The sequence below is a fragment of the Euphorbia lathyris genome, chromosome 3 (assembly GCF_963576675.1).
Source record: "Euphorbia lathyris chromosome 3, ddEupLath1.1, whole genome shotgun sequence".
NCBI lineage: Eukaryota > Viridiplantae > Streptophyta > Magnoliopsida > Malpighiales > Euphorbiaceae > Euphorbia > Euphorbia lathyris.
Genome location: NC_088912.1, coordinates 74,919,567 through 74,942,188, shown reverse-complemented (window position 1 = coordinate 74,942,188; position 22,622 = coordinate 74,919,567). Strand labels below are relative to the sequence as shown.

General features: G+C 41.2%; 1 protein-coding gene across 1 annotated transcript; it reads left to right on the top strand.

The window, feature by feature from the left end:
* The first annotated feature begins 19,238 nt into the window (after nt 1-19,238).
* Nucleotides 19,239-22,279, top strand: LOC136224487 (uncharacterized). Its single transcript, XM_066012834.1, has 2 exons — nt 19,239-19,344; nt 21,449-22,279. Exon 2 carries the CDS (start codon nt 21,665-21,667, stop codon nt 22,169-22,171), a length of 507 nt encoding a protein of 168 aa, XP_065868906.1. The 5' UTR covers nt 19,239-19,344; nt 21,449-21,664; the 3' UTR covers nt 22,172-22,279.
* Nucleotides 22,280-22,622: the final 343 nt, after the last annotated feature.

The following is a 22,622-nucleotide window of genomic DNA, read 5'->3' as shown; positions in this document are numbered from 1 at the left end:
ATAAGAAATTAAAGAGAGGAAAAAAATTGTATATTTGATTTTTAGTTTTTATTTTGTGGTTTATTTATGATAATTAGATAATAAGGGGAGTTAATTTTATAAAATAAATAAATATAAGGACAAACATAACTTTTTTCTCTTTGACTTTTAACACGTTAGTCAATTTGGTATGTTTGTGTTAGCGATATTTTACGAATATGCTAATTTCAACCTTGTCACGTGTGGTTAGGGTGCGGGCGCCAGAGGAATTATTCCTCAATTATGAAAAACGGTTACGTTTGTGAAATTGTGCGTCGAAAACATGAATTCTAAATCGAAGCGATTGGCGAGGGACGCAAGGATTGAAAAAGTCCCTCGTGGGTCTCTAGCGCCGTTATAAAAACTTTGCTAGATAAATTGTTTTATTTAAGCTAATGCGGGTAAATTAAAGACGAGAAAATAAAGGAATTTAAAGTGCGAAATTGACACAAGATTTGGTGAAAATTGGTATTTTATTGATGAATAAAGGTTTGAATACATAAAATTGGAAATGGATTACAATTGAGAAATCTCTATATTAAACATATAGGTAATCAATTGAATTAGAACGAACAAATCAATACGAAGAATTGAAATGCAATAAAACAAATTGGAATTCAATAACAAACTCAGAGCCACAATAGCTATCTCGGATTGATATTGAATTTTGGTGTCGACGTGAGGTCCTTGGAGAGCTGCAACCGGTCGGGCCCGTACGGTATGTGCCTTGTGCAATGACTAAGTTGGTAGGCAAATGGGGTAGATTTAATCTTGACGTTGGGGAGCTTGGTTGGAGTGCTTAAGAACACGGAATTGGGCAAATAAATAGTGTGAATTGAACTTCGGGACGTCAGGAACAACTTTGTATAAGGGATCGAAGGCTAAAACGAAGGGTAAGCAGACGAAATTGAAGATTGAATATGACTAGTCGAATTTGGAAAAATCTGGGCAGAATAGCTCAAAGAATTTGGGGTATAAAGATCAGCTTGTAAACGGAGATTCTGGACACGGAATTGAGTGAATCAAAAGGCTAAATCGAAATACAGGACGTTAGGAACAACTTTGTCGAAAGGATCGAAAGCAAAAAATGACGTTAAATGGACGAAAACGGGCTTTGAAAATGATTGGACGAATCTGGAAAATTACTTTGGAAAATGGAATTCTAATTGAAAATTGAGCAGAGTAACAGATTAAAAATACTAATTTGATTTGAGAAACTTGAAAAGAAGCTTTGGAATGCTAAATTGAATTGGAAAGGACTTGAAAAGAGGCTTTAGAACTTGAATTGAAGCGAAAGGAAGCTAAATGAGAGATTAAAACTAAGAAAAACGAAGAACGAAAGAAAGAACTTTGAAGAACTTGAAGAACTTAGGAGCTAAGAACTAAACTAGAAAGAGAGCATTGGAAGAGACCTTTAGAGAGGGGTTTTATTGTGTGTTTGAGTGTGATTTTTTATGAAGGGGAGGGGTCTATTTATAGTATTTTGGAGTGGCATTTTGGTAATTATTCAGTGGTATTTTGGTAATTATTAACCAACTAACACAACTACCTTCATGCCACATCACCCCACTACCTCAACTTCCATTGACTGCTTCCAACTGTTACCGGAAGAGGCGATACGCCCCGCGTATCGTTGGTTACGCCCTGCGTACTGGAGGTCCTGAAGCTTGTGCGTTTCGTTGATGGTATCTGCGCGTGGCGCCTCTGGTGTTACGTCCCGCGTAGGAAAGAGTACGCCCTGCGTATAGGTGGATACGCCCTGCGTATTGGAGCTTCTGATATTGGAACACTCTGCGGATGCGTCTTACGCATGACGTATTAGCAAGTACGTCCCGCGTAAGAAAGTACGCCCCACGTAACGGGAAGGACGCGCTGCGTATTTGAGTTTCTGACGTTTGATTTCTCCGGACGCCTTGTTTACGCGCTGCGTATGGAGGACACGCCCCGCGTGGTGCCGGGCTCTCTCATGGGTTGCAGGTCAGCTTACACGTGCATTATTTTCTAGAAAATATAAACTATATCCTAAAAACATAACCCAAGCTTTTTATATACATAAAAATAATTATTTTATTTTTTGGGCCAACAATTGCCCCCCTCTTTTGTGCATAAATGAATTAGTAATAATAAAATTTATGTACAAAAGAAGTTTTATTAAATACTTTTTTTTAAGATAATAGAGAGAAGAATCCTGCAGGATTTTAGAATTTGAATTCCTTGGAACTCTCTATCTTAATCAATCTACAACTCTTCTTTTTCTTTTTTCTTTTTGTTATCTTTGTTTCTGCCATTTTCTTTTCCCCAAGCTCAAGAATACTCAGAATCAAGCTTTCAGTCTCTCAAGCATAGGTATGCAATCTATTTTTCTTCTTTATTTCTTTCTTTTTGATTTTTCTTTTGCTTTTGTGTGTGTAGAATCACATTTTATGAGAAAATAAATTGAATTGGAATAAAACATAAGAATTTTAGAGCTATTACGTGGAGATGGAATTGTATTGCTGAAATTTGCATCTGTCTGTCACAGCTGCGGACTTATATTCTGACACCATTTGCGCTGATTCTCGCCTAGGCATAACCCTTGGCTTGCAGGAGGTAATTTTTGTAATTTCATGATCATGTATTTGAAGGTAGCATCCATAGGCTTTGATTGATTGTGTTTATACTTCAATTTCAGGATAGTGTCTTTACTATTAGCCCTGTTGCTGCGAGTAATTCCCCTTTACCCCCGTATCCCATGACCAGTTCTACCGAATTGGCCCTCCATAGAAAAACTTATCAATTCCCTGCAAGTAAGAAAGGACTGATATTTCCTCGCTGTTACGTTGGATGGAATGACCTTGTAAATCGCCTAGAGCCGAGATACGCGAGTGTTTAGAACCAAGTTGGCATTAGGGATTTTATTCGTCTGACCCGTCATGAAATTACTCCTTGTGTGAATGTACTGGAGGGGGTGCTGAATTATTGGTCGCCGGTGTGTAATTCGTTGATCCTTCCGCTGGGTCCCATGTCTATCACCTTACGTGATGTAGTGGCTTTGACGGGGTTGCCTATTATCGGAGAGGAGGTCCCGAGTTGTGTTGAGACGAATGCGTTTCCTGAAGTGAAGGCTATCTTATCCAAAGAGGCCGGGACTTATGTCCAAATGATCAGAAGGAAATTGGACAAGAGGGAATTGGATGATGAGGATCATGTGCATTTTCTGTGGATGATGCTTAGCAATTATATTTTTGAGCCGTTAGGCCTCAGACCTACTGCATAAATATTGATCATTGCTAAGGCTCTGGCTTCGGGCCGTCGTTTAGCTCTTGGCACCATGTTGTTGGCCTCAACATTCCACCGTCTAGCTCTTACTATTGAGGGTAGACCATTCATAAAACCTAGAGGCGGTTTGTGGCTGCTGCAGCTGTGGCTTTTTATTTATTTCCCTCATCTGGCCACCGCCTCGTCAATGGAGACTTCGGGACATCTTGGCGTGGACCTTTGCTACAGTTCTTCGAGTTTGGCTGTTAGTGTAGTTGTGAGATTTCTTCGTACTTTGGTGTCATCTACTCATAACAAGCTGTTTCTTTTTTGGGAAAAAGATAACTCGTGTCTACCATCTTGGGCTCTCTCTTACTTGTTCGCTGCCCCCCATGAAGGTGCTGAATGGTGGATGACAGTATGTGCGACACGTCGGTTACATCATGGAGTGAACCGAACTAGAATCTCTCGCTCATCAAACCCTGGTTTGACCTTATATGCACCCTGTCTTGGGGCACGTTAGTTAGGCTTTTTCCAATCTATCCCGGGGCAACTCCCATTTCCTACCCCTTCACAGCGGTGTGGGGCTAGTGATGAAGACATAGTGGCTGCGGTTCTGGATGCGGGATATGATCAGGGGCTACTTCTGCTTGGATCGGATCAACCTTCGTTTGATGCTTGGTGGGAGACTGTTTTTCAGCATTGTATCCCTCCTGTTGGTAAGCTCTTTTATTTATTGTTTTTATATATATATATATATATATTTTTTATATTTTTTTATCTCTTTTTGTAGACTCAAGCGGTAGCTCAGGGAAAGACAACAATCCGAATTCCCTAGCTCCGAATGAGCTTGACGCCAATGACAAGGGGAAAGGAAAGGCAATCATGATGGATGAAGGAGAGCGGGTGGCTATTGCTGCAGGGCCTTCCGCGAGACAAATGGAAGAAGAAGACGACTCCGACGAGGGCCTATACTTCGGTTTTGAGGATGAGACGCTGGATCAACTGGGGGCACGTTGGAACCTGACGTCTTCGCTCGGCACTTTGTCTCTGGACGAGGACTCGACTGAGGTGGCTATGACTCCATTGTCAACTTCCGGCACGAACCCATCTTCCTTCCGCGTCTTCTCTGAACCGACTGGTGTAGACACCAAGGTCGGAGGACCGATGAAGAAAAATTATAAAAAGGAATCCAAATCAGTCGATTAAAATAAATGACGAGTCAATACAAATAATAAATATAAAAAAACGTTGTTCAAAGGAACCGTGGAGACCGGTTTGATCGAATTCGGAAATCGAATCGAGATGACGGGTGAATCGGTTCCGCGAATGAAATCTTAAATCATTTCGCCAAATTCGGAGTATTTCATTATTAATAAAATCTCGGGTCGATAGGGGTTTTGTTTTAGAATTTGAACAATAAAAAAATAGTTTTGTAATAAGATCGATTTTATAAAAGCTAATTTTATAAAATCGGTTTTGACAAAAATCATTTTTGATAAAAATCATTTTTTGTATTTGGATTAATTTTAGGTTTTTTTTAAAATATTTTTATATACAAACGCGGTTCCATCGGGGGCCGCGAGGTTCGTCACGGGCCGTTAGACGGCCCGTGACAGGGGCTGGGCCACCTAGGCCCAGCCCCATGGCACTTGGCTTTGGCCAAGTGCAATTTCGCTGCACTTGGCCAAAGCCAAGTGCTTTTACATTTTTTTTTATTTATTATTATTTTTTATTTTATTTTTTTTTTCTTATTTCATTTTTTTTTTATTTTTTTTTGTTTTATTATTTTATTAAAAAGAAATAATATAAAAATAAATAAAGTAAAACAAAAATAAAAAGGAAAAGAGGAGGAAGTTTCCTAGGCTAATTTGGCTAATCTTTGGCTCCAAGTTGGCTTGGAGCCAAAAATAAACTAAGCTTAGGACTCCATTTGCCTATAAATATGATGGAGTCCAAAGCATGAAGGGGAGAAAAAAATTAGACCCGAACCCCTGAAAAAATTTGGCGAGACCCGAACCAAAGGAAAAACACCAAAAAGCGACTCAACAACACAATCAATCGACTTGATTTGGGATTTCTATTACCGATTGAAGAGGTAATAATCCGAGGAACTAGACCCATTTAATTCTTTTATTGCATTTTTTTTGTTATTTAGATCTCTTCATTTACTCTTTTATTGTTTAGATTCGTGAAATTAATTTTCTGTTTTGATTCTACTAATATTTGGGTTTGGATCCAAAATAAAAACCTCGTTTCAATATCCCAATACGAACTGTGATCCGCTTAAGGATAGTTCGGGTATTAGAAGCGTTGTAAATATTAGTTTTAGCAAAGATATTTCCGAATAACGTTTTAAACTAGAAAACGTCGTTTTAGGAAACTCCGTTAAAGACTATGATCCGTTTCGGGTAGTTCGGAGATCCAAAATGATTGAATTAGACTTAATTTAAAGCTTTTGAACTAATCTGGAAAGTTTTGTAGTGCTGTTGTAATTTACCGATTTCTGTCAGTAAAGGCTGTTTACGGACGGATTTTCCATCGGTAAAGCGGCTGAAACGTAAAAAATGCCATTTTGATCCCTTTTTCTCAACTTTTAAGTTTTTGGTCCTTCATCCATACTTACATATTTATGTAATATATATTTTCTAGTCATTTTTGGATCTTTGGTATATATGATTACGTAGAAAGTGTATATATTATTTTTCATTATTTAGATTTAATAAAAGTATATATATAGCATAATAATTATTTTCCTATTTAAATACCATTTATGTTAAGTTGGCTTTGTAAAATTCTATATATATAGTTTTGGGCTATTCGGGTTATATTAGTTATTATTAAATGAAATTATTTTGGGAATAAAAGTTATTTTCTTATTTAAAAGCTCTACCTATTATTTTCACATATTTAGAATGAAAATGTATTACACTTAGTATTTTCATTATTATTTTCTATACATTCAATACATAGTATCTTTTCACTTATTCTTATTTTATCTATAAATATATTCTCTTCCTTAATTTTTGACATCCGGTTCGGTTCAATTTGATGAATTTTGGGTTTAATTTGCTAATTGTTGTAATTATGTTCAAGTAAGGGTTAGTTGAGTGAAAAAGGGGAAAATAAATCACAAAAAAAGAGAGTTTAATTGGTTGTTTTAAATTAAAGCTTTTCTAGATGTTCCTAAAGTGCAAATAACGTTTTCTTGTCGTTTTAAAATTTTTCCAAAATATCACGTTTTAAAACCTTAATCCGTTCCAACGACGGATTAGGCGAACCTCGTAATTAAAATCGCTTTCATTGTAAATAATAGAGTTTTGAATCGTTTTCTTAAACGTTTTGTACAAAATAAATTGACTTGTATGCCTAACCACGTTTCTAGATACAAATTCTTCATTCCACATCTTCAAAACACTCGAGTCGTTCCAACGGCGATTCGAGTCGATGCCATGTAAATCAACGGGGTTACGACGATTAAGGTACGAACCATGTAAATAAACTCGTTTTGAGGAAATAAGTTAGTGTAGAATAAACACATAACACGACATGTAAATCAAGTTGGAAATAAATCACTTCTTTCTTCCCCCCTTCTCTGTGTATGTATAATGTAAATGGGTGATTCTTTACTAAAGTGGCTTTTCAATAATATATGCTCAAAACGGTTTCCCAAAATGAGAAAGAAAAGGTTTCAAATGAATTTTAAACTTAAAGAAGTATACGATTAGTCCGTTATCGCCTAACATGCTGAGTAGGAGGCCGGTGGTTCATAACCGGGCGATGTCGGGGTGCCTAGTAGCCTTTCTCCGGAAAGGAGCTAGCCTTCTCGGCTCGTACCTAAGTTTCCCGAACCCACACCGGTCTCCCGCAAGGGATCGGTGTTCATTTTCCCATTCGTGGGTGGCGACTCTTCCATATCTCCGAGCTCCGGTCCTGCCGAGCAACTTGATTCCACGATTGGTTGCTTTCGGCGCCAATCACCGCTGACGTCGCCATGAGGTTGTCCATCCCCCGATCCGCCCGGGAGATTAGGCCGCGGCACCTCGTCTAACAAGTGGCGACTCTGCTGGGGAAGCGAGAAATTTGATTCCGGAAGGCGTGTATTAAGCCCTTAACGGGGACGGATCGTTTTACTTCTTTTCGTATGAATTCATATGCATTATTGCAAACCCTTTGGGTAATTTCCGCGAAACCTCTAGCGAGAGTCCATTCGTCGCTCGAAAGAGGCTAGCGTAAGTTCCCCCTTACAGTAAGGCGCCAGAGGGTCCCCATCCATTCGTTAGGGGCGAATCTGTGCGGTCCTGTGAGGTCCCGCGGTCAGCCATGTCAGCATATAGTAGCCTTAGAAGTTTCCATAGGATTACCCGTTACTATTTTTGATGTGATAAATGAATCAGTTCGTGTTTTCAAATCGCCATGATACGTGTCTAATCCTAAATTATGTAAAGAAAATGAGACGATGCGTTAATATATACTCATGAATCAACATACTAATTACCCTAAAACATCGAAACGATTTGAACTAAAGACGACTTAGTCATCTCATATGAATGAACATGTGCGACCCGCCTTGTCCCTTTCGGTGTCCCGACGAAGGCACGTGTTCAGGAAATGTGTTATGACGTAAGCACGTATTAAGTATGAATCGGTTTAATGTTAAGGATAATTACATTTCGATACAAAATACTATATTAACAATAGCCGTTATTCACATTCTTTAAATAAATTGGGATAAAACGAGATCAAGACGAAACAAAAACGAAGAACATTTCTGTCCTGAACGACCCTGTCATAACGCGAAAAGTTTCGCACAAGTAGCCCGTCCCTTCCGAATGAAAGATGAGCTTTTACGTTATGCCTCGTGTCGTTCTTAAGAGAAATGGATGTGTCCGTACAGATGACTAAGAAAATAAAGAAGAGAAAAATGAACTAAACGACCAAAATCATTCCGAATCTACGATATATATCAATCCCGAGAGTAGTTAAAGAAAATAAACCAATGCCGTTGAATACGTGCCTCGAACGAGTGTATACCCCGTTTAAAATCTCAAAGCCAAAATTAAGCCAAACCATGTAATTGCGCCATATGGACGAGACTGCGGGTTTTGACTAACGACTCGATCATTTCGACCGTTACCAAAACTGTAAGAAATATGGCCCGATATACGTGTTTGCTTAAATCGCGCCTAAAGGAAAGAAAACGGTGATATCCTCGCTTCGAACAAACACGTGATTCAACGAAACGTTGATTTTCTATAACCATGCTAAGATGATATATCCCGTGGATTAGAAGAACAACGAATTGTTGCTAGCCGAAAGATTACCGTACGCTCAAAATAAGACTCGCCGTCTTTCCACGTAGCTAAAATGAGCAAACGGGTCCTCGACGCTAAGAACAAACGCGTTATGCGACGAGTCCGTTCCCTAAAATAAAATCCAAAAGTGATTTCATCACTAAATAAACACGTGGCTGCGTCTCTCGAGAGATCCAAAAGATCCTGTTGTAATCCAAAAATTGAGGCACGAACCCACGTGAATAAAAGGGAACGAGTCATTGTCAATAACGAACGATTGGACTAAAAGAATAACTCGTATCACGTCTAAAAATCGAGATGCGAGTCAAAACCCGAACTAATGTGTCTCGCGAAAGGACAAAAGACAAGTTATTCCGAAGGAACAATCTCACTTGGTCGATATCTTAGTCACTGGATGTTGATACGTCAAAATGAACTGTATTGTCTGATGGATGATTTACTTTTTCCTTAATAATCGACGGCATCACACGTCCTCTAGACCATGATGTGAGCCCAGACCAAAATCCTAGGAAAGAGACTTGGACCAACGAGTGTGTGGAGGAATAAGGATGGAAGAGAGATGATGTGATGATTGTGATTGTTATCTAACGTTTTCTTTCTCTTATTGCGATCTACTTACGCATTATGTACGATCTTCGCTAACTAGTTTGTTTGTATAGATTTATATCTTATTGTACATCAGTCGAGTCAGATTTAAGTTATAATGCGTTCTATGCTTAACGAATCATTGCAATCATACCATATAGAGCGTTGCATGCTAACCGCATTGCGTGCAGCCATTCTAGGTTTCATAGATTTAGGACGTGTTTATTAGGAAAGTGAGAAAGAGTCGACCCCAGCGTCGCGTGTCATTCAGGAGGCATACTAGTTATGTCGTGATGTATCCCATACGTCTTTGCCTTGTTATACCTATGTGTTGGGACGCATCCTATGCGACCTTAGCATGTCTCGCGCGTCTTCACCGTGTCGTTTGTATGCTAGCTAGGAGGCATGTCCATTATGTCGTGACATATCCTATGCGTCTTCGCCTTAGCATACTATGTGTATGGTAGCGTACCTCGTACATTTTTCCAGTATCGTAGGCACCAGTCAGAAGGTACAACCATTATGTCATAGCGTATCCCCTATGCCTTGGTTTTGGCATACCCCGTATGTCACGGCACCTCCAATATGTCCTTACCCTGTCAAGAGGCGTACTATTCTCTCGTGACGTATCCCCTATGTCTTTGTTGTGTCGTGTCATCACGTGTCCACCCGTCAGGAGTCCCACCTGTCATGTGGTGACGTATTCCTTGCATCTTTACTTTGTCGTACCCCTGAGGACGTAACGCACCCCCCATGCACTTTCTAGTAAACATTCAGACACTGATCAAGGGGTGTACCCGTTATCCTATGACGTATACCACATGTCCTTTCCCTGTCGTGCCTCGTATATTATGATCCATCCCTTGTGTCTTTACCACGTCATTACACACCGGCCAGAAGGGGTACCATGTGTGTCATAACGCATCATGTACATCTTCGCCTCATTCCTTGCGCCAAGCAAGGGGCATGAGTTGCATACCCCATATGTCAGGGCATATCCGGTGCTTGTTCACCATGTTATGTATGTTAGATGGAAGGCATACCATTTGAGCTGTGGCGTAGCCCAGACATCCTTACCCCATCCCATCTTCCATATCGTGGAATGTCCTATGCGTCTCCATCACGTCAGCTATACGCTAGTCAAGACGTGTACTCGATGCGCCACCGTGCACCGTGTACATTCAGGCATTGTTAAGGTCGCACATCGTGATAGGTCACAAATGCATCGTCCATATCAGATACACTAGTCCAGAGCCATACCCCACATGTCACGACTTGAGTTCTCACCTTGTTAGGTGCCTAATGAAAGACATACCCCGTATGTCATGATGAATCTCGCACGTCTTTACCAGGTCTTGCATACCCGTCAAGTGGTCTACCTCTAGACCCCGAGGTGTTCTCTACGTCTTCGCCAGGTTATACTTTGCGTGGGATGGGTCGGACATATCTTTATCGTCCCGTTCATACCATTCGGGGGTATACCGCCTGCATCGTGACCTGCCACACGCACCTTCGCCATCGTGTTTAAGTCATCCGGAGACATATCCCATATGTCGTGACGTACTCCGCCTCCCTCTGTCATGGTTAACAATACCAAACTGCTTGGTGGTCGTACCTTGTTGTCCTAACATTCACATCGTGGGGAAAATTCCGTTCACTTTCCGCATGGTCGACTCGAGACATACTATGTGTGTCGCCACGTCCCTTACAACTTATCGATAGTTCAAAAAAAAAAGAAACATTGTCATGGCATCGGTTCCCCCCGAGACTCGAATTAACCATTCGTCACATGTCTCACACACGTCCTACTTACGCCACAAGACATACCATGTATGTCGCTACGCCTTAGCCAACACATATCAAGATTATGACTGGTACCTTGATCTCAAATGGAACCATAATCTCACGGGTCGTCGTCACCTCCCTTTCGTATCTCAAGACATACCCACGGATGTCGCCGCGCTATACATAATGCCCAGGTGATTCCAAATTACATTGTTGTATTATCCATGCCCCTCACCTCGTAGGTTGCCATCATGACCTTCGTACGCTAAGACATGCCACGTGTGTCGGTGCGCCATGAACCTATACTCCAAAATTACGTGGTTGTAGGATCGAAACCTTAGGGTCGAGTGAACTGTTTCCTATGAATCTCGTTTACCCATCGCCATTCGCATCTGAGGAGGTAACCCATACGTAGCACCTCCATATTTCAGAACTATGGGCAATACCCTGAACTTCGAAATGAACCCTTGGCTGGTGTGTTGTCCATGCTTCCCATTTGTACCTTTAGGTGCGGCATGTGGGTCGTCATAGCGTCCCCTCGTATTTACGTCATCCCACTGTCCGGACCCCAGGTTCACATTGACCCTCTGATGCACGCTTCACACGAAGTCGCGGCGTCACATTCGCGCTTTAAGTGGCGCCTTATATGTCGCCTCGTCACATCTAATGAATCTGTGCGTTATTATACTAACCGCTTGGCTAGTAGGTCATCACCACACCCCATTGGTACTCTCAGTCGTACCTTGTATATCGACATGTCATTGTACTGAGGTAACCCACGCATCCTTGGCGTTCTTGAGACATCCTGTCGCATCTTCAAAATAGGCAAATTGATATGAGACATACCAGGTGTGTCATCATATATCGTAACACGTCAGTATTCCAAAACATGTGACACTAGTGCTTTGAACACGTATCAACTTTCGGTGTGTCACCGCTTGCGCTTTAGTCATACGTTGGGCCTTGTCGAAACGTGCCCCACATGTTGCCTTATCATCGGCAATATTTGTAGTCCACGAATATGTCATTAGGCTATCCAATTCTAGACTGACCTTTGACGCACGTCATCCCTCGCACCTTACTCACATATCAAAGACTGAGTCATTTATACCATCCAGGAAGGGTTAAGCTTGTGGCACACACACCCATACGCGGTTTGGTACGTCTTGTTCGCAGGTCAAAGGTCGAGTCATTCATGTCATTGAGTTTAAGTCGAATCTGGGGCAAGTTCATATATGACATCACGTGCGTCTCGCTTACATCTCCAATGACGAGTCATTTGTATTGTCAAGTTTGAGTTGAACTTTTGGCACGTACCTGTCATATAGAGTGATTCATGTCGTCGAGTCCAAGTCATACCCTTAGGCATGTGCCCTATGGGCCGTCTCGAGGATCCTGCTCATACCTTGACACACTGAGTCATTCATGTCATGAGGCTCCTATCAAACTCTTGACGTACGCCCTATAAATCGTCACTCATGTTTTGAGTACGCCTCAAACAGCGGTTTGTTTATATTGTCAAATCCTCGACACGCTCCCCCTACATCATTGGTACCGTTGTCCATGCGCCCCCAAACTCCGAATTGCCTTATTCACGAGTCTGAGACATATGCCCTATGTGTCGCTATTTGGGTCTCACTCGTATCAGTAGTATCGAGTTGTTCGTACCGCGTCTAAGTCCAACGTTTGGCACTTAACTCTAAGGTCTTGGTTTGCACCTTCGGTGCTCCTGAAATTGTTCATTAGTGATAGGTTCCAGTCGAACTATCGACGTCTACCCTGTGTGTCATTGCTGGTATCTCAAATATCAGTGATGGACCGAATACGTCATAAATATCCATGTAAGACCTTTAGGGATTCTCATAAAACATATTGTCATCGGGTTTGTGCTATGAAACAAATTGACCTTAGACACATCCCAGGTAAGTCATCATTTCCATCTCTTTGGTACCTCGATAGGATTAGGACACCTCTCATTCTACCAGATGCACCGATGTTCGTGAATTCATCGAGGTATGTGTGTCTCTATCTTGAGTTAATCCTTGGACCACACCTTGCGTGTTGGTATTGTATCTAGCTGACACCTCCAATGTTGTTAGGATGTGTGCTTCATCTATACCCAAAGTTGGTCAGATAATACGTGTGTCGTATGCGTACCATGTTCGTGTATCGTACCTAGCATGTTGGATTTCCCCCGCGACGGTCAAAATCCTAAAATCAAGCCATCACATCGTTCGTGAGTTGTGTATAAGTCAATCGTGGGGGCACATCAAGTGTGACTCCCATCATGCCTTTTGGCTACCTCTAAGGCATACCATATACGTCACCGTACTTCCTAAATGCACCATGTTTCAAAACACTCTGTCGTGATACTAGTGATCCAAGTAGGAGTTAATAATTGGCACATACCTCGTATGTTGACATATGCATCCAATTCGGACCTCGAGTATCTGGTATGCCACGTTCGTTATCCCGTTAGATAATACCCATCATTGTAATAGTTGCTTTCCAAGAGAAGCTGACAATTGGCGCACATCACGTATGTCACTCGCGTCTTCCTTATGCCTTAACCTGTTTGGGGCACACCCCGTGTGTTACCGCTTTCTGCATGGCACGCCAAGGTTCTGTTGGTATGTCTACGTATTTGTATCTTGGGTTTAAACTAACCATTGACCCACGCCCCATGGGTGTTGGTCACATCCCGCTTGCTTCTAGTTTAGGACACGCCCTCTACGTCGGCCCTGTTTCAGGAAGCTTGTGTTTCCCAGAAAGGCGGTTCCCTGCTATCAGTATTGTTACCAGGTAAACTATGGACACATACCCCACATGTCTCCATCATGGTCTATTTAAGTCTCAGACGTACCATGAGTGTCACATCAGCCCGGGAACGCCCTATATGTTCGAGGTACAACCGACGGTGACAATACCTTACATACACCTCATGCATAGTCGCTTAGGTTGTTCTTTTTAGATCGTGAGTCGTATCGATGTACCAAGTATGTCATTCCCACCACTCATGTCGCTACCCCTCCAATGTATCTACACGTCACGGATATCATCGGGGTACGCCCTCATTTACCTAGCGTCCTAGGGAATTTTACTTATCATGAGGGTCGTCTCAATCTCACAAGCGTCAGTCGTGTCAAGCGTCATTCAACATTGTACATCTCGTAAAGTATTACGAGGTAAACTCGTAGGGTTCATACGAATGTGTGCATAATAGTTGAAATGGTTTCAGGCATTCGCACTTCCAAACAGGTAAGTTAGCACAGACGACTGAAGTGCTACTGACGAATCTGGTAAAAAAGGAAAAAGAAAAAAGAAGGGGTTTAGCTCCAGTCAAATCGTGTTTATGTTGTAAGAAATAAAGCGCAGACCACGAATCATGCATAAATCATACGTCCATTTATAGGAGGCACAAGTAGATAGCTTTAGCATTCGCATCGCACGTGCATTGCATCATCAAAATTCATAATGCCTAAAAAACTCCACTCACCGATCTTTTGTCTTTCCTTGTTAGAAACCCAACTCATGGCCCAGTCCAGTAATTCAAACCACAATCTTGAGAGCCGTGTGTAAGGGGCTTTAGCCAAATACATCTTTTCTGATGAGTTCAAACGTGCTCTTAATGATCCGGAGAATACTAAGCATGAGGGGGTTGAAAATTCCCAAGAGATAATAGGAGATTTCAATCTCAGAGCAGAAATCGAGCGAGTTCTTCCTGATATCCTTGCTTCAGATGAATTCAAGATAGAGCTGAAAAGGTTGGTCAGGGAGGTCCTGAGCGAGTCACTAGTTGCGGAGATCCCGAAAGCTGCTATGGAGAAACCTATGTTCCAGCTCACGTCACAAGTTAATCCACAAACATTCACTCCACCAAGGGTAGTCTCACACCATATTTCACGAACACAACAAGATCCACACCATCGGGGACATGAGATTACCAGGGTTGTTCGCCCTCCATCGCCCACTCAGTATAGGAGAGAGGGAAGGGAATTCTCCACTTTCACTCAACCCTTGTTTGAAGTGTTGGAGGGTCTACGAATGCATGACATACTTCACCCTCTACCAGCCACGGGAGGTCAAACCACTGAATTAGTCAAATGCAGGGGCTACTGCCACTTCCACCAGAAATATGGTCACGAAACAAGCGCTTGCATGAGGTTGAAGCATGAAATCCAAGATCTAATCGAAGCTGGAAAGATAAGTGATCCAGATTCTTCTCAACAGATGAAGCCTTCGACTTGTTCCTTGAATGGCGAAGTCTACAACGGATCCGGATAATCTAAAGAAGAAGTTCTCGAGATTGAGGACACTTATGAAGTGGGAGAATCTGAAGCTTCTTGAAGTAGCATGAGAGAGAGGAGTGCACTTGTAGTCTTTATCCTTGTCTTTTATTTTATCTTCTATTCCACAAGATGTTATTAACCTCCTTTTGAATTCAATAGAATTTCGTTTCCGCAAATTTATCCTAAACATACGTACTTACATTTGATATCTACTCAATTGAGATATTCCCGCTCCTATCATGGTACAGACGTAAGCTTTAGAATATACTTACTGCTCAGTACTTAACCACTGAAGAGAGAAAATTAAGAGAGTAAAAAAAAAGAGCAAAATAAATCATGAGAAGTGATTCCCTGACTCTACGATGATAAGTCGGGCGTAGACCCATCAAACGAAGGATTCTCACCGGCTTTTGCCAGAAAGAAGATTGAGTGACAATCAATAAAGTCCAAAAGAACAAGTGCATGACTGCACCATTCAGAATAAGACGAAGGCAACTAACCTATCAACGATGAAGGACCCTGCTCCAGGATCGACGAAAAGGTTCAGATCTATGATGACTCAAAGTAAAAAAAAAGGCAATGCTGAAAAGGCTCAGGGGCAAAGTCAAGCCAATCAGAAGTAAGAGACAATTATCAAGTAGACGTAACTAGCCGATAGGCGTCAAGGGGACAAGATCGGTTGACATTGCCTAGCAAATGGGTGATCAAATGTATGAGAAAATCTCATTTTAACGAAGAAAGATCAAATGCGTAGGCGAATGAAGCTAAAGGCGGCGACAAAGTTTAGAACTTTAATCAATCTCGAGGGAACCGAGGAATCCTTCTTATAAAAAAAAAAAAGAAAGGAAATCCCGATAGGTTGAAAATCCGCAAAGGACGACCTATGCAACAATAAGGGACACCCCAATAAGTGAAAATCCCACGGGGAGCTTATTTGAAAATTCCGGGGATAAAAGGAGAGAGTCAAAATAACTGAGATATGAAAACCCGAAAGGGCATACTTTGGTGACAGTGGTTAATGAACTGAGCGATGAACAATTCAATTCATGCTTGCTAAGCGCTTTATTTAAGCTAGACGGTTGCATTTGCGATGAAAACACCTGCATCAATAGACACCCCATCTCAACTAAAGTCGCCTTGACACCCATAAACCGATCCAAAATCTAAAAAAAAAGACTATTCCTCTCTCTCATGCTCCATGAAGTCTGGTTCCTCTGCTCCTATGTTGTCCTCTCAAAGGTCAAATTTCGACCAAAGCGTCTCTCTTCCACAGCTACTCCCAACGACAACATCCCTAGTCTGGCGTACATGAAATCTCGCCTCGAGTTGGCAGGGGCATACGCCCACATCAACTTCTAACCTACACCAAGACGGTAACTTTAATCGGGGGCACGGCCCTACAATCAGATCAACGTCCATCTCACTCCGGAAGCTTCCCCATTAACGAAGGCATCGGGCATGAACCCATCATCAAATGATTAGCATAGAAATGGCCCGTGGATATAAACCCTCTGTGCTATCCGGTATCATTCACAATCAAAAAAAAAATTGAACAAAAAAGAGTTGGGTTGAAAACCTCAAAAGAGGCGATCTAAGCAAAAGGAGAGATAGAGAAAATCAGTGAGATATAGAAAAGATGAATTGAAAACCCCTAGGGGCGATTCATGCAAAAGGAGAGATAGAGAATATCGGAGAGACCCCGTTGAGTTGAAAACCCGAAAAGGGCGGCTCAAGCAAAAATTAGGGAAAAATGAATACGTCAATCTCTGGTTAAAGGCGAGAGCCCCTTGACGCAAGCTCATCAAAACCAAATCCCCATCCTTATAACCATTGGCTTCAAACCTATACTCGCCCTCATCCTCGCCCTGAAACATCATTTCTCGATCTAAAGCTACCGAAATCCTCTAGCCTATGAAAAGGGTATTCGCCCGACCACCTCATCCATACATACGTAGTCTGCACACGCACGTACATCCACATAAAGCTAACCACATAGGTCACGCATACGCGCATACATAGTTTGCATACACACATACATCCACGCATCTACGTAAAACAAAACACATAGGTCACGCATACACACAGTCAGACACATGCACGGTCACCTGCATACACACACCTAGGTGTTTACACACATCCATAGATTAGGCTACATCCACTCATCTATATATACATCACTACACACCTGCGGTCGATTTAGGGACTAGGGTTGCTATTGAGCCTTTTTACCCACGGTCGATTTAGAGACCAGGGTTGCTATTGAGCCTTTTTACCCACGGTCGATTTAGAGACCAGGGTTGCTTTTGAGCCATTTTACCCGCGGTCGTGGACTAGGGTTGCTATTGAGCCATTTTGCCTGCGGTCGATTTAGAGACCAGGGTTGCTTTTGAGCCATTTTGCCTGCGTTCGATTTAGAGACCAGGGTTGCTTTTGAGCCATTTTACCCGCGGTCGTGGACCTGGGTTGCTTTTGAGCCATCTTACTCTCGGTCGCAGACCAGGGTTGCTATTGAGCCATTTTGCCTGCGGTCGATTTAGAGACCAGGGTCGCTTTTGAGCCATTTTGCCTGCGGTCGATTTAGAGACCAAGGTCGCTTTTGAGCCATTTTACCCGCGGTCGTGGACCAGGGTTGCTTTTGAGCCATTTTGCCTGCGGTCGATTTAGAGACCAGGGTTGCTTTTGAGCCATTTTGCATGTGGTCGATTTAGAGACCAGGGTTGCTTTTGAGCCATTTTACCCGCGGTCGTGGACCAGGGTTGCTATTGAGCCATTTTGCCTGCGGTCGATTTAGAGACCAGGATTGCTTTTGAGCCATTTTGCCTGCGGTCGATTTAGAGACCAGGGTTGCTTTTGAGCCATTTTATCCACGGTCGTGGACCAGGGTTGCTATTGAGCCATTTTATATGCAGTCGATTTAGAGACTATGGTCCCTAGAATGAGCGTCTGTCGATAGCTGATTCAGAGGCGAGGACGGGACATCCAAAGTGATGATTGAAGACAAGATAGGAACTTGCGACATGGAGATCAGGTATTTCTCCTCCCACTCTATAGGTGTCTTTTACTTTAATATATTTCGCATTGCATGTGTTGAATTCACGAAAAGAGGTTTTCGAAAAAGCACACACGTCACTGCCAAAAATAGAAAGTAGGGGCAACTGTAGACACCAGGGTCGGAGGACCGATGAAGAAAAATTATAAAAAGGAATCCAAATCAGTCGATTAAAATAAATGACGAGTCAATACAAATAATAAATATAAAAAAAACGTTGTTCAAAGGAACCGTGGAGACCGGTTTGATCGAATTCGGAAATCGAATCGAGATGACGGGTGAATCGGTTCCGCGAATGAAATCTTAAATCATTTCGCCAAATTCGGAGTATTTCATTATTAATAAAATCTCGGGTCGATAGGGGTTTTGTTTTAGAATTTCAACAATAAAAAAATAGTTTTGTAATAAGATCGATTTTATAAAAGCTAATTTTATAAAATCGGTTTTGACAAAAATCATTTTTGATAAAAATCATTTTTTGTATTTGGATTAATTTTAGGTTTTTTTTAAAATATTTTTATATACAAACACGGTTCCGTCGGGGACCGCGAGGTTCGTCACGGGCCGTTAGACGGCCCGTGACAGGGGCTGGGCCACCTAGGCCCAGCCCCATGGCACTTGGCTTTGGCCAAGTGCAATTTCGCTGCACTTGGCCAAAGCCAAGTGCTTTTACATTTTTTTTTTTTTATTATTATTTTTTATTTTATTTTTTTTTTTCTTATTTCATTTATTTTTTTATTTTTTTTTGTTTTATTATTTTATTAAAAAGAAATAATATAAAAATAAATAAAGTAAAACAAAAATAAAAAGGAAAAGAGGAGGAAGTTTCCTAGGCTAATTTGGCTAATCTTTGGCTCCAAGTTGGCTTGGAGCCAAAAATAAACTAAGCTTAGGACTCCATTTGCCTATAAATAGGATGGAGTCCAAAGCATGAAGGGGAGAAAAAAATTAGACCCGAACCCCTGAAAAAATTTGGCGAGACCCGAACCAAAGGAAAAACACCAAAAAGCGACTCAACAACACAATCAATCGACTTGATTTGGGATTTCTATTACCGATTGAAGAGGTAATAATCCGAGGAACTAGACCCGTTTAATTCTTTTATTGCATTTTTTTTGTTATTTAGATCTCTTCATTTACTCTTTTATTGTTTAGATTCGTGAAATTAATTTTCTGTTTTGATTCTACTAATATTTGGGTTTGGATCCAAAATAAAAACCTCGTTTCAATATCCCAATACGAACTGTGATCCGCTTAAGGATAGTTCGGGTATTAGAAGCGTTGTAAATATTAGTTTTAGCAAAGATATTTCCGAATAACGTTTTAAACTAGAAAACGTCGTTTTAGGAAACTCCGTTAAAGACTATGATCCGTTTCGGGTAGTTCGGAGATCCAAAATGATTGAATTAGACTTAATTTAAAGCTTTTGAACTAATCTGGAAAGTTTTGTAGTGCTGTTGTAATTTACCGATTTCTGTCACTAAAGGCTGTTTACCGACGGATTTTCCGTCGGTAAAGCGGCTGAAACGTAAAAAATGCCATTTTGATCCCTTTTTCTCAACTTTTAAGTTTTTGGTCCTTCATCCATACTTACATATTTATGTAATATATATTTTCTAGTCATTTTTGGATCTTTGGTATATATGATTATGTAGAAAGTGTATATATTATTTTTCATTATTTAGATTTAATAAAAGTATATATATAGCATAATAATTATTTTCCTATTTAAATACCATTTATATTAAGTTGGCTTTGTAAAATTCTATATATATAGTTTTGGGCTATTCGGGTTATATTAGTTATTATTAAATGAAATTATTTTGGGAATAAAAGTTATTTTCTTATTTAAAAGCTCTACCTATTATTTTCACATATTTAGAATGAAAATTTATTACACTTAGTATTTTCATTATTATTTTCTATACATTCAATACATAGTATCTTTTCACTTATTCTTATTTTATCTATAAATATATCATTATTTTTGGCTAAAATTATATATGTATATATATTCTCTTCCTTAATTTTTGACATCCGGTTCGGTTCAATTTGATGAATTTTGGGTTTAATTTGCTAATTGTTGTAATTATGTTCAAGTAAGGGTTAGTTGAGTGAAAAAGGGGAAAATAAATCACAAAAAAGAGAGTTTAATTGGTTGTTTTAAATTAAAGCTTTTCTAGATGTTCCTAAAGTGCAAATAACGTTTTCTTGTCGTTTTAAAATTTTTCCAAAATATCACGTTTTAAAACCTTAATCCGTTCCAACGACGGATTAGGCGAACCTCGTAATTAAAATCGCTTTCATTGTAAATAATAGAGTTTTGAATCGTTTTCTTAAACGTTTTGTACAAAATAAATTGACTTGTATGCCTAACCACGTTTCTAGATACAAATTCTTCATTCCACATCTTCAAAACACTCGAGTCGTTCCAACGGCGATTCGAGTCGATGCCATGTAAATCAACGGGGTTACGACGATTAAGGTACGAACCATGTAAATAAACTCGTTTTGAGGAAATAAGTTAGTGTAGAATAAACATATAACACGACATGTAAATCAAGTTGGAAATAAATCACTTCTTTCTTCCCCCCTTCTCTGTGTATGTATAATGTAAATGGGTGATTCTTTACTAAAGTGGCTTTTAAATAATATATGCTCAAAACGGTTTCCCAAAATGAGAAAGAAAAGGTTTCAAATGAATTTTAAACTTAAAGAAGTATACGATTAGTCCGTTATCGCCTAACATCCTGAGTAGGAGGCCGGTGGTTCATAACCGGGCGATGTCGGGGTGCCTAGTAGCCTTTCTCCGGAAAGGAGCTAGCCTTCTCGGCTCGTACCTAAGTTTCCCGAACCCACACCGGTCTCCCGCAAGGGATCGGTGTTCATATTCCCATTCGTGGGTGGCGACTCTTCCGTATCTCCGAGCTCCGGTCCTGCCGAGCAGCTTGATTCCACGATTGGTTACTTTCGGCGCCAATCACCGCTTACGTCGCCATGAGGTTGTCCACCCCCCGGTCCGCCCGGGAGATTAGGTCGCGGCACCTCGTCTAACAACTGGTCCTTGCGCCATTGTCTCAAGTTTGTATGATCTTGCTAATCTGTTACTTATGAGTCCTGCTTGAGATAAATTGTTTAGATTGATTGATTGAATTGCTGAAATATGGCAGGAATCAGCTCTTGTGCATCCTTTGTTGGTCCCTGTCGGTCTTAAAGCTGATAATCCTTTTTCCGGTTTGGATTTTTCATTTTTGAAAGGACCGTCTACTGCTGCAGCTGACTCATCCTTGCCTAGTGATGACTCGTTGAGTGACGCTCGTGCCAATCTTAGCAAGCTCGTTGCTTCACCTCTTGATTCCTGGACTCCCACCCGTATTGCAAGGGCAATGACTGATTTTGATCTAATGATGGGTGCGTGTGCTCATCCTTTCAAGACTGAGCCGTTGAAATCCGCCAAGAACCATGTGTTGTTTTGCTATCAGTCCTATGTTACTGAGAAAAACGTGGCAGTGGGTCTTGCAGCTCGGATTAGATCAAACATGGCGGAGCTCGAGTCCTATAGCAAGAAATTTAATGCTTTGGTTGACGCTGAAGAAGCGGATAGGCAACGGTTAGCCAAAATTGCAGCTGTAGAGGAGCGTCTTTTGGTGTTGGAGAAGGAGGTGGCTGAAGCTCGAGCGTCTAAAGTGGAAATGGTTAGAGCCAGTTCCGGTTTTAGAGCTTGTTTCCCGCGGATGGAGGAAGAGCTGGCCCGTGAGAAAGATCGATTGGCCAATCATTATGATGAGATGCTGGCATGGCACCGACAGAGCGAGCAACACAAAGAGGCTGCATCCAAACTTTGTGAATCTTGGGCAAAATACCCGAAGCCTGATTTTTGTTTGTTTCCGTGAGGTATGTTCACGGGTTGCCCGTACTTTCCCTCTTTGTTTTGAGTTTGTACGCTCATTCTTTTACTTATTTATTTGTGTAGCACCAATGGACATTATTTTGTGAGTTGATTGCCGCTTGAACATTTGCTAGGTCATCTATATTTTTTATTATTTATTTGTGGCCATGGCACACTTATTCTTTTATTGATGAACCTTTATAGCACTTGCGAAGACAATATACAAATGCTTTGAAAAATTGTAAATGCCCAGAAAAAGAGCGCATACGCCCTGCGTGTACCTGGATACGCCCCGCGTATTTGTGCTTCTGACCCTGAAGCGCTTTCTTGATGATGAATACGCGTGGCGTCTTTGATTTTACGCCCCGCGTATTCTCGCTCCTGGAGTACATCTTCTATGCACGTCCGGTACACGCCCTGCGTCTTTGGGGTACGCCCCGCGTATTGTCAAACAC

Bases quoted from the DNA above. Each gene is read 5' to 3' on its own strand.
- LOC136224487 (XM_066012834.1), top strand. From the start codon at position 21,665: ATGACTGATTTTGATCTAATGATGGGTGCGTGTGCTCATCCTTTCAAG.